Source organism: Aulonocara stuartgranti (assembly GCF_965226115.1).
Source record: "Aulonocara stuartgranti genome assembly, chromosome: 8".
NCBI lineage: Eukaryota > Metazoa > Chordata > Actinopteri > Cichliformes > Cichlidae > Aulonocara > Aulonocara stuartgranti.
In genome coordinates, this window is record NC_138959.1 from 13,451,467 (window position 1) to 13,462,850 (window position 11,384).

The following is an 11,384-nucleotide window of genomic DNA, read 5'->3' on the forward strand; positions in this document are numbered from 1 at the left end:
GATATGTATGAATGTTTTTTCGGCACTTCCTAGGAATATTAACGAGCCCACTCCTGGAAAGTGTGTAGGGATGTGTATATATTGTAAATACAAATAAGAGAATTAACACTGATAACAGCAGGGAAGCAAATAATGAAGTTATGAAACCTAGAATAGGACGTGCCTATATACATCCTTCAAAATAAAAGTCCAAACCACCAATCGCACCGAATTCTCATAAATCTATAACATTTTGTTCATGAAATAAATGGACATCATTACTACTACTACTGCTACAGACACGTATCCCGCTATAAGAACTAATAAAACCTCGTGTTGTACATTTTACTGTTTTCTTTTCTTTTTATGGTGACCTATTTTTTTTTTAATTGACACAAATAGCCATTTCCGGAAATTACGTCAATTCACAGCAGTATTTTCCAGAAAAAATGGCAGCTGTTGACATCGACGTGCCGGTAGAAACAGAGCCACAAATCTGCAACCAGGAGGACCTTGAACGGTAAAAGTATACCTACTCGTCGGGTTTCACTGTGATGCGTATGTGGAGTGAAAATAACCCGAGTGATATTAGCCGGTTAGCTGACAGAGCTCGGAAACATCAGTTCGGTCACCCCGGAGCCAAGCTAACCGTGCTAGCTTAACGCGACAGCGTTCTTAAATCTTGCTTTTTAGAAATTTCGGGTATTTGCTTTGTTATTGTTTGGGGAATTTACATTAAAAATAAAATTGTGAACTCAAATTAGACAGCCGGGCAGCTCGCCAGATTGTTCGTTAAGAGAACAAAACAAAACCAGGTGAACTGGCGTGCTTTGCCATGGTCAATGTGAGGTATCCGATAATTCACGTGCGCCTAACCCCTTTGGGCGTCATTGAGCTGTATGTCAATATGTGTTTAAGTCTCATCCTTAAAGCATCTTATTTATTGCACACTAGCAGTTCCAGCTTTCATATTCGAGAAACTTCCATAAGAGACTGTCAGGTATGATCAGCAAAAGCCTTCATAACCTTAATTTGAAGTGATTACTTGTTTTCAATACTTTCCCGAGAGGTTTCATGCCATTTTACTGTATTCAAACAGTAACGAGACTATGCCGAAGGTTCTGCACCTAAAGGGAATCGAGCATGAGCGCCTCGCACCCTCAGCTCACCCGGGTGAATCGCATCGGAAACGAGTCATCAACGTGCGCTTTGCACGCAAACATGTTTTTTTTTTTTTGGTCTCCTTTCGTGCAAGCGGCCTTTGTTGCATTTCCGCTTAAATACACCGTAACGCACCTGCGTGGGATAATAAAAGTACTGTTAGGTGTTATACCTTGTCTGGCTTACGTAACGATGGACTTGAAAGATTAAAATGTAGGATTGAGTGAGACCTGGATTAATCTTACCGTAAATGTAAAATGTGACTTCAGTGTGCGGGAGGAAATTATTTTCAGGATTGTAATAGAAATATTTTTGACCTGTTTTTAAGTTGGGTTTCTTTAACTAAAACTTGTAACGCATTATTGTTATCAAATGGTCGCAAGAGGAAGCTCCGTGGACTTTATATCGAACACAGTAAAGCCACCTGATTCCCTTAATGATTTGCGGGCATATTAATGAGCAAAGTCACTCCGCAAAGCCTAATTTTGCTTTAGTAGAATTATCCTATTATTAAAGTTTGATAGGAAGAAAACCGATTGGGCAAGTAATCCTTGGAAAATCATTTATAACTCTTGTGGCTAAAAAAGTTAAACAAAAAAAATAACTAACTGTTGCCCATCGTGTCTTTTTCAGAAATCTAAAATTAATTATTTGGAATTTCAAAATCGGGGATCAAAGTAACCAAAATATTTGGAGCAGTGAAAAAGAGTGCTGGAAGGGTGGAGCAGTGACAACAAAATGGTAGTGAGACAGTGATGATGTGTGGTTTGGAGGCGGTGGCACAAACAAAAAGAAAGGAGGCAAACTTAAAGCTGGCAAGATTTTCACTGAGAATGATCAGAATGTACAGGAATGAGTACACAGGGACAGTTTAGGTTGAGCGATTTGAAGTTAGACACCAGGTTTATTCACGTAATTTAAAATTTTGAGTTGATTCCATTTTCACTGTTAAACTGCAAAAATCCATAGCTCAATTGAAATGGATCAAATTATTCCATTGTTGTTGTATGCCTCCAAGCTTCTTTTTTTTTTCTCACAATTGCAAAACTGTGACGTCAAACTCGGAAAGAATTCAAGCTTTTTCTACATTGTGTAGACTCAGAGATAATACAACTTTTATGTTTTCCCTATATACAGACCATTGTCCAAAAATAAATCAGGAAATCCATTTAAAAAGTAGGTTCTATAAACATCTATATGGTCTTATTAGTATCCATCGCTATGTTGGACTGTTGTTCACAGTTAAGGCATGCAGGTTTTCACAGGAAGATAGAAACGCCACAGGTAGAATTTAAACATAACTCTGGTTTGGTGGGATCCTGGCTTTAACACATCACATACTTCTAAAGAATTTTTTATATTTCATGAAGACATTTAATGGCTTTGCATTATTTCTTTTTTAAAATATAATGCTATCCTTTTTCTAAATGAAGAATAGAATACAGATAATTGATTTTATTTTGAATTTACACCAAATAAGAATTCTCATTTGTGTTTGTTCACTTTAAGTGAAACAACAAACTGCAGACACTATCACTTAAAAAAAAAAAGACTAAACCCTAACCCCTAACTTAAAAATAATATAGTAACTATAGCAGGCCGTTTGAAAGTAATTATTAGTTTCTGATTCCTCATGAAACCTAGTTCATTCAGGTATGTGTGATTTGTGGTTGATCCACTTGTGAGTCACCTGGACTTGTTTCATCTCAGTTAAAGTGGTTTAATATTGTTTGCTTGAGTTTGTTGCATGTTGGGGTTTTTGTGTCTGCATTCTTAGGTGTGGCTAACAAGTGTCGCAACAGCACCCACATTTACTGTATCGGAAAAGTACTTTTATTGTACCTGGGTACATTTTGGGCTACATAAAAACTGCTACATTAAGTCATACATGAGAATCAGTATTGAGTTCTCCTTTAACACTTGGCACTTATGAAAAGACTGCAGCCGGTGAATTTCATGGCTATGTTTAGTACTTGAGCTATCAGTAGTCAGGACTGTATGTACCCAGATCTGCTGTCCTAGTTCTAGGTGAAGCACAGTCGAGTCCTTGTGGACACTTTGCAGGCTGGAAATTCCCTGAAAAGTGAAAACTGGTACTAGAAGAAGTATCACTGTTTTATAGTCAAGGTCATTCATTCAGTTACAGTCAGGAATTTCAGCCATCAGTGGAAACTACAATAAAAAGGTTTATAGGGGGGTTCGGGGGGACAGTAGTTTGTTTAAACGCTTCCTGTATATCTCCACCTTCAAGGGGGAAATTAAGTGGTTTATTAGTTTTCTGGTTTATTGAGTAGTTTTAATTAATTATGTCTTTTTCTCCACTCTCCAGTCTGGCTGAAAGTTTCAAAGAGCAAGGCAATGCATACTACAGCAAGAAGGATTACTCTCAGGCTTTCAACTATTACACCAAGGCCATTGGTGAGTATACTCGGTGGCTTGATTTTAAGTTGTCACATTGTTGACTCTAAACACCCAACGACGCCCACTCGACATTTCTTCATACTTTGCTGTTGAGAAATGCTGCCAGTGAACAGTCCCAATAAAGGCCTGCGGTACAGTCATGCACTGATTGTTGGCACATGATTTTAGTTTGGCAGTGGCTGATTCAGCTGCACACCATCCTGTAATCATATAAGTTGGGACAAAAGAAAAACAAAAAATGGGGAAGTCAGAGTTTACCTTCTTATTTTTATTTTCTGATGATGCTGAAACACTCCAGTTGTCAGTGATGGCAAGCCCAGATGTTGGTCTCTGATATGCACCTGTATCATTTTGTTTTTGTCACATAAATGATTCTTTTTTTTCTTTTCTTTTTTTAAATCTGAAGATGCATGCCCCAAAAATGCCAGTTATTATGGGAACAGGGCAGCCACCCTCATGATGCTCTGCCGCTTTCGGGAGGCTCTAGAAGATTCCCAGCAGGCTGTGCGTCTGGATGACTGTTTCATGAAGGTGAGTTTGAACTGCTTGTGACATATTGAACATCACTTGTATTGTCCGCTTCGCACATCATGCAGTGCACGGTAATGATGTTCTGAGAAATGTCCGTTCCATCTCATAGGGGCATCTACGTGAGGGCAAGTGCCACCTGTCTTTGGGAAATGCCATGGCAGCCAATCGCTGCTTTCAGAAGGTTTTGGAACTGGAGCCGAGCAATAGAGAGGCCCAGCAGGAGGTGGGAAGCTTTAATCATTTTATTTAATTACTATATAAAAACAAGCATTGAGTAGGATCACATGCTGAGCTAAATATTTGAGTGAATCCATTGGTTAGTAATTATTGTTGTTTTTATTAATTTTAGAAAAATAATGCAGCAACACTGTTGGAATATCAGCGGATGGCAGATTTTGGCTTTGAAAAGCGGGATTTCAGAAAGGTAATTTATGCACTTTCTCTTGTTTTTTAGCATTCTTGTAAATTATAAATTGAGTTTTGTTTGCCACTGTATGAGTGTGTGGTTGTCACCAAAACATAAATATGCTGGAAAAGGATTTTGTCATATGTCTGTGTGATTAGATAAAATTTTAGCATTTACATGTTGGACTTTGCTATTACTCATATTTATATGAAAAGTACAATTTTGACATTAAATGATTATGAAAACAAGAAAATGGGCTCTCATCACAAAGCCTGTGCGTGCGTGCGAGTTTGTGTAAATCCTTTCCTTTTCAGCTCTCCCTAAACACTCAAACTCACTCGCTGTTGAGTACAATATGATTCTAACAGAAAGCCTTCAGGCAACAAAATCTTTGTAGAAGAAACAACTGTCACAGTTTCTGAGGTGAACCTGTGGAAGTATTAACAGTTGCCTCTGTCTCTAGATTACTCTGTGTCACATGCAGACCGATATCGGTGGAATGCGACAATTGGCTGGCGACTCCGGCTAGCTACCTTGCTGGTCGCTGAGGCACGCAAGTCTGCTGCCGCCGGGCCCCTCTCTACGTTCCCATCTCCACTGCAGAAATCCCGCGGTGGTGGCAAGCCAGCAGGGACCGGCAGTTGCACTTGCGAGATGTGCTATAGTGCCAAATCTCAGAGTCAGAGCCTAACTCCGACCGGATGAACCTGCGTCCTCCACCACCTCCACATCGCTTTGTTTTTATTCATTTATTAGATTTTTTTCATATAAATTTTAAAGTTAAAGAAAATCCCTCAGTCTTAAAGTTAAATAACTTGTTTCTTCAGGTAATTAAATCAAATATTGAGCAAAAGAAATTGCTGTTTTTTTTGTTTTCTTTTTTATTTGCCATAATGTTAGCTTATTACAAAGACAACAGCCACTGCGCGCTGTGATGGATGGTGACCTATCCAGTGGATGCATGGATTGTTAGTTTTCACAAAGCTCCAAATATTTCAGTTTTTCCAGTTTCTGAATGTAATATGGGGGTATAACTGTGTAGTATTTGGTTGTGGCCCTGATTCAGGTGGTGTACTGCATGGACCGGGCCTTAGCTTTGGCTTCTGCCTGCCACCGCTTCAAAATCCTCAAAGCAGAATGTCTCGCTCTGCTTGGACGCTATCCAGAAGCTCAGTCTGTAGCAAGGTAAGAGCAGCTGTGATGGACAGTCATTATTTTTTATTCCACTTCTTTGTGCCATTCTTTAAAGCCAGCCTTTTCTTTACAGTGACATCCTGCGAATGGATTCTACAAATGCAGACGCGCTGTACGTTCGAGGCCTGTGTCTTTATTATGAGGACTGCATCGATAAAGCGGTGCAGTTCTTTGTCCAGGCTCTGAAAATGGCACCTGACCATGAAAAAGCCCGACTGGCCTGCAGGGTAAGATTGTTGATAATGCCACCTACAACTCAATGTTTGCAAGTTCTTTTTGTATTGAAGTTCCACAGTTGCAAACTAAGAATGCAAGACAAAGTTAGAGAGGCAAGCTGAGATGGTCTGGACTTGTGCAGAGGAGGTATACCGGATAAAGGATGTTGCCAGGCAGGAGGAAAAAGGGAAGACCTCAGTGGAAGCTTGTGATTGTAGTGAAGGGGGACAACCAGATGGTTGATGTGACAGAGTAGGATGCTAGTCATAGGGTGAGATGGAGGCAGATGATCAAAAGAAGATGATTGATTAAATTCAAGGAGCTTTGCTTTAAGGTAAAACACCATATGACCTTTTTCAAGGTCCTTCTAAATGGGTCCCCATATTTCTTTCTATGTGTGTACAAGCACAAATGTTGTTGACACTATAGACACTTCAGGTGATTATTTTGCAGTCATTTGTGACAAGATAAGCAACCTTGGCCGTGTGTTTACACGGCAGAAGAACAAGGGTACAGAGTAAAGTAGTCGGTGCTAAATTTAAAATATAATCCAAAAATCAGCTTTCAAAGGATGAAAAATGATCTGAGATGTTTTTAGACTTCAAGTTTGCACACAATATGTTTTGAAAAAAACATTGAAAATACAAATAGATTAAAGGATTTTTAAGAATGTTAAAACAAAAGGCCTGAAAAGTATCGGTGCCTTCTTTGCTCACCAGAATGCCAAAGCATTAAAAGCTAAGAAGGAGGAAGGAAACCAGGCGTTTAAGAACAACAACTATGAAGCTGCCTATCAGCTTTACACCGAGGCACTCGCAATAGACCCCAACAACATTAAGACCAACGCTAAACTCTACTGCAACAGAGCCACAGCAGGAGCAAAGGTAAAAGCTTGTTTCATTATACCACAGTTTCCTCTCGTTGTTAGCTATAATTTGCTTAATATTAGTAATCGTAGTATTCTGGGTCTTCTGGTTCTTTGTATCCTGTCAGCTCACTGTCATTATCTCTTCATCAACAGCTGAAGAAAGTTGATCAAGCCATTGAAGACTGTACCAGTGCAATCAAACTAGATGACACTTACATCAAGGCATACTTAAGAAGAGCTCAGTGGTATGTTACAGGCATTCTGAGTCAGTTTTCCATGCTTTGTGTGTTTCGTTGTTCAGCATTGTAAAGTTTGTGTCTGACCTTGTGTTACCTGTAGCTACATGGACACAGAGCAATATGAAGAGGCCGTACGGGACTATGAAAAAGTTTATCAGACAGAGAAAACCTCAGGTGAGCTGCTCTCCTTGTTTTCCTAAGCTCTGATTGAATTTAATGTTCAGCTTTTCTCACATGGCTTGCATTTCTCTTTCCCTCCAGATCACAAGCAAATGCTGAAGAAGGCACAGATGGAGCTGAAGAAGAGCAAAAGGAAAGATTACTACAAGGTGCTCGGGGTCGGGAAGAATGCTACTGAGGACGAGATCAAGAAAGCGTATCGCAAACGAGCCCTCATGCATCACCCAGGTAGCTGTCCTAGTCTTTCCACACAGTTCACACTAGTACAGCTCACAGTAATCAGGGCTCTGCCTAGAGTATTGGTCAGATTTAAGTGCAGTGTGCACACAGTAGGTCAAGGCCTACCAATGACAAGACAACGCATCACTTTTTCTCTGTGCTTTACACATTACAATAACCAGTGAATTAGGTTAGGATCATGAGCCAGCTGAGCTACAACATCACTTAACAGTTGAGTCTAACTTATCTCGAGGATTTATTGTAGACAACCGTTGAAATTGTCTTGCAGACCGTCACAGTTCAGCAACACCAGAGGTGCAAAAGGAGGAGGAAAAGAAATTCAAAGAAGTGGGTGAGGCCTTCACTGTCCTCTCCGACCCGAAGAAGAAGGTCCGCTATGACAACGGGCACGACCTGGAGGATGACGGCTGTTTTGATGGCGGAGGTACATTTATATTCCCTCTGTGCTCTATCGGCTTTTGAAACGGGTGCATCTAAAGAGAAGAGTAACCCAGAAGATATTTTGACCTGTCATAGTGGGAAATAGCAGTGGCTTTGTCATTTATTATAGGGCATTTGTTTGTACTTGGGTAATTAATAAGACCAATAGATCTTTTAGACCTAGTAGGAAACCCAGGAGATCATGATTGTCTGAACGATGGTCGTGTTTACATTTGAAAAAGGGCAAAAACCTTTTTAAGGGTTTTGGGTTTTCTGTAGACTTCATATATGATTATTGCCCAGTTTTACATGAGAAAGTTCCAAGATTTTTTGGGATCTCATTTAAATTAAACACTGAGACATGTCAACACAGGAAAAAAAGTACAAAGTACAATTTAATTTCCATAATTTAGTTTCTAGAAACTCATTCCATGTTTCCATGCAGCAAGTCCCCGTGTCCCTGACTTGCTGTCAAACTGTCAAGACCTAATGGGACGCTTTAACAGAACACGGGCAAATTTTCATACATTATTAACCATTTTCTGCAATGTCAGTTAAAATGTCTGCTTGTGTAAGAAGGCCTTTTATAATGTGGCATCCCATGACAGTCCCTACAAAATCAAGTGTCAGTCGCCTTTAGGTGATGGGACTGAGTGATATGGCTAAAAAAAACAAAAACTTTGTATCTCAAAACTAATATCTGTGTGCCTAAGAGAAACTATAATATATACTACAAAATAAAATCGTTAAGTTTATTGTTAAAGTTTTACTACTAATTTTTATCATAAAAACCTTGTTTCTCAACTAAAATGAACAAAATATTTAAATAATTAAAAGAAATGGTGTAAAATATGTGAGAAGATGTGCGGAGACGGTGGAGTGCTGGCGAAGTCCCTTGGCTTTGTTGGCCGTTGTTATTGGAAGTGAATGACATACTCTCCATCGCCAGTTTATAAGAAGCTGCAGCTGTCAGCAGTGATTGAGTCGCTGAAATCAGCCGCAAAGCAGCAGTAAAGTAGTAAAGCTGATTGGTCCAACTCACGCAAAAATTTTCAACCTTTTCTCCTCCAGAAAAGGAAATAAGATGCATTTATAGCCAAAATGCAGACAATTACAACATGTACGTGCTAATCCACATAGAAACTATGAATCAGCTTTTACAAACACGGTTATTATATATATCTTCCACCTCAAATAGGTTCCACTGTTTCTAAGTCTCATCTTAGAGCATCACTGTATGTGATTAGAAAGCTGTGATCCAGAAAGCTGGCTGTAAAGTTTCAGAAGATATTAATTGTTTTGAATATTTCTCACAGAATACAACAAAGAGCAACATACCTTGTGAAAAAAGCAGAAGTCCAATTCATACTGTGACGTACACGATTTATCAGCAGGCTGAAATTACTGGCTGATACTGGCTAATTGCTGATCAGCTGGTATCACATATATAACAGCTGAGATGGAAGAAACCCTTTGACAAGGTTAGGAGTGTTGATGTTGCAGTTTGTCCACCAGAGGGCGCTTTGCAACTTCAAGAGCAACAACCAGCTGATCAAAGTAGAACTAAACAAGTAAATGTTTGGGAATTTTTTTGCATTGTGTGTCTGAAAAGGAAAAATATTGGCTGATATCTGATTTTTAAATCGACAAATATCTGTACTGTTCTAATACTGGTTTGCCAGTATGAGGCTGTACATTTAAGTCCAGTTATCTGTTACAGATTGGACCTGTACTAAAAAAATAAATAATAATTTTAAAAAACCCAAAAAACCCCACTTGTAGTTCCTGTTTCTCTTTAAATTATATGTGCAATATATCACATAAATTGTTTTCCTTCCTGTATTTCCATTCTTTTCCCATCTTTGGCTTCCTTTTATCCTCCATGTTAACCTTGCTCTACTTCCTGTTTCTACAGATTTTGATGCAAACAACATCTTCAGGGCTTTCTTTGGTGGCCACAGTGGAGGATTCACTTTCGATTCCAGCCCAGGTACGTTTTCTCTTCACTCCATGGTTTTTATATATACATAGGTTTATTGAACACTAACTGAATATTTGTTTTGTGATTTATTACAGACTCTGGACCTGGAAATTTCTTTTTCCAGTTTGGCTAAAGCAGTGGAGCATACACTGGACAAAGTCAAGTCGGACCCACAGTCACCTCATGATGCTCATACTTATGAGTGTCCTGTTAAAATCTCACTTAAAAAAAATCTTCTTTTGAAATACCGCATACATTCCTAAATTAACTCCCTTGCATTGATGCTCAGCCTTTGAGAAGGATTCAAACATTGATGAAGTCTTTAAAAAGTCTTTTAGATGCAGTTTGCATCAGCTGGGCAGAGCTTGTCTCTATTGCCAAAATTGACATTTATGTTCTATGAAATTTCATGTTGTTAAACTGCCTCAGTCTTTATGAAGGGGATGAACAGTGAGGACATACTGGCCATCATGTCTTGATTATTTTGAGAAGCGTAACGATGCATACGTGTTTAAAGTTCTCCTTGGACTGCACGTCTCTAGTGGAAGAGCTGATGTTCTGTGGAAGTTCAGTGACAAATCTGACCTCAGGACAGCCTGTTAATGACAACGCTGTTCTCTTATGAGTGTGCGTCCAGATTTTACCGGCTCTCTTGCCAAATACAGAATCCAGTTGCAGGGTTTTTATTTCCTCTCCATTCTTCATTGTATATTTGACTCGAATGTAAAACATTATGTGTCCACACATTGTCCTTCAGTCTTCCCTGAGTCTATTTATATTTATTGTACTGTATATCCTAAAGTGTATGCAGCAAAATCCCAGTGATGTTCGTCTTCCTTTGTTTGTAAATGTTTTTGACCCCATCCTTTTCACTCATTTTTCACCTGTCTGAAACGGACCCACATAGGAATACATCCACACTTTGTTTTTGTTTTGTTCTTTTCAAAGCAACTTCACAAACGTCATCCACATGTTGCACTGCCCCATTCAAATTCAAGTGGTGCCTTACTAGAATCAGTGAAGCGTCCTAAATAAATCCACATACTAGTTCAAAAAAAAAGGCAGATGTTACACTTGTATAGCAATTTTTTGGTTTTATGATAATCTGGAGGAAAATCTTTTCATCTTGGACCCGTGTCATCAGTCACACTTTGCTGTCATTCATCCATTCATCAGTACAACCCTTCCCCTACTTGTTCCACCTGTTTAAAGGGGCACTGATAGCTTCCACTGTTAACTGTTCTGTCACTGATGTGTACATTACGTTTAAAAACTTGCTACGGTATTAACAAGACCTTTTTTCTTTTTTTTTTCTTCCTTTTTTTTGGACTTTTCTTTTTTAACTGGTAAAATAAAGGCTTGTCTTTTACTGTAATGAGTTTTGTCTTTGACTTTGTTCCTGATGATTACTTTTAAAAGACAGGATATCATCTTGTCCAGCAGGTATATGTAATCACTTTGATCACTTACAGATTCATATCACACTGCATATGAATAATGATTCACTGCGAAAATGACTTTGTTTACAACTCTGGTTTCACTGAGTGC

The 11,384-nt window shown here is 38.9% G+C and overlaps 1 protein-coding gene across 1 annotated transcript; it reads left to right on the forward strand.

The window, feature by feature from the left end:
• The first annotated feature begins 390 nt into the window (after positions 1-390).
• LOC309712981 (dnaJ homolog subfamily C member 7-like) lies at positions 391-11,205 on the forward strand. Its single transcript, XM_082544267.1, has 14 exons — positions 391-499; positions 3,470-3,558; positions 3,968-4,092; positions 4,202-4,315; positions 4,442-4,516; positions 5,565-5,683; positions 5,766-5,919; positions 6,628-6,792; positions 6,930-7,021; positions 7,116-7,189; positions 7,277-7,423; positions 7,704-7,859; positions 9,771-9,845; positions 9,932-11,205. The coding sequence occupies exons 1-14, from the start codon at positions 429-431 to the stop codon at positions 9,967-9,969; spliced, it is 1,494 nt and encodes a 497-aa protein (XP_082400393.1). The 5' UTR covers positions 391-428; the 3' UTR covers positions 9,970-11,205.
• Positions 11,206-11,384: the final 179 nt, after the last annotated feature.

Bases quoted from the DNA above. Each gene is read 5' to 3' on its own strand.
- LOC309712981 (XM_082544267.1), top strand. From the start codon at position 429: ATGGCAGCTGTTGACATCGACGTGCCGGTAGAAACAGAGCCACAAATC. The intron at 7,190-7,276 runs GTGAGCTGCTCT...CTTTCCCTCCAG, and splicing joins TCAGACAGAGAAAACCTCAG to ATCACAAGCAAATGCTGAAG. The intron at 9,846-9,931 runs GTACGTTTTCTC...GATTTATTACAG, and splicing joins CACTTTCGATTCCAGCCCAG to ACTCTGGACCTGGAAATTTC.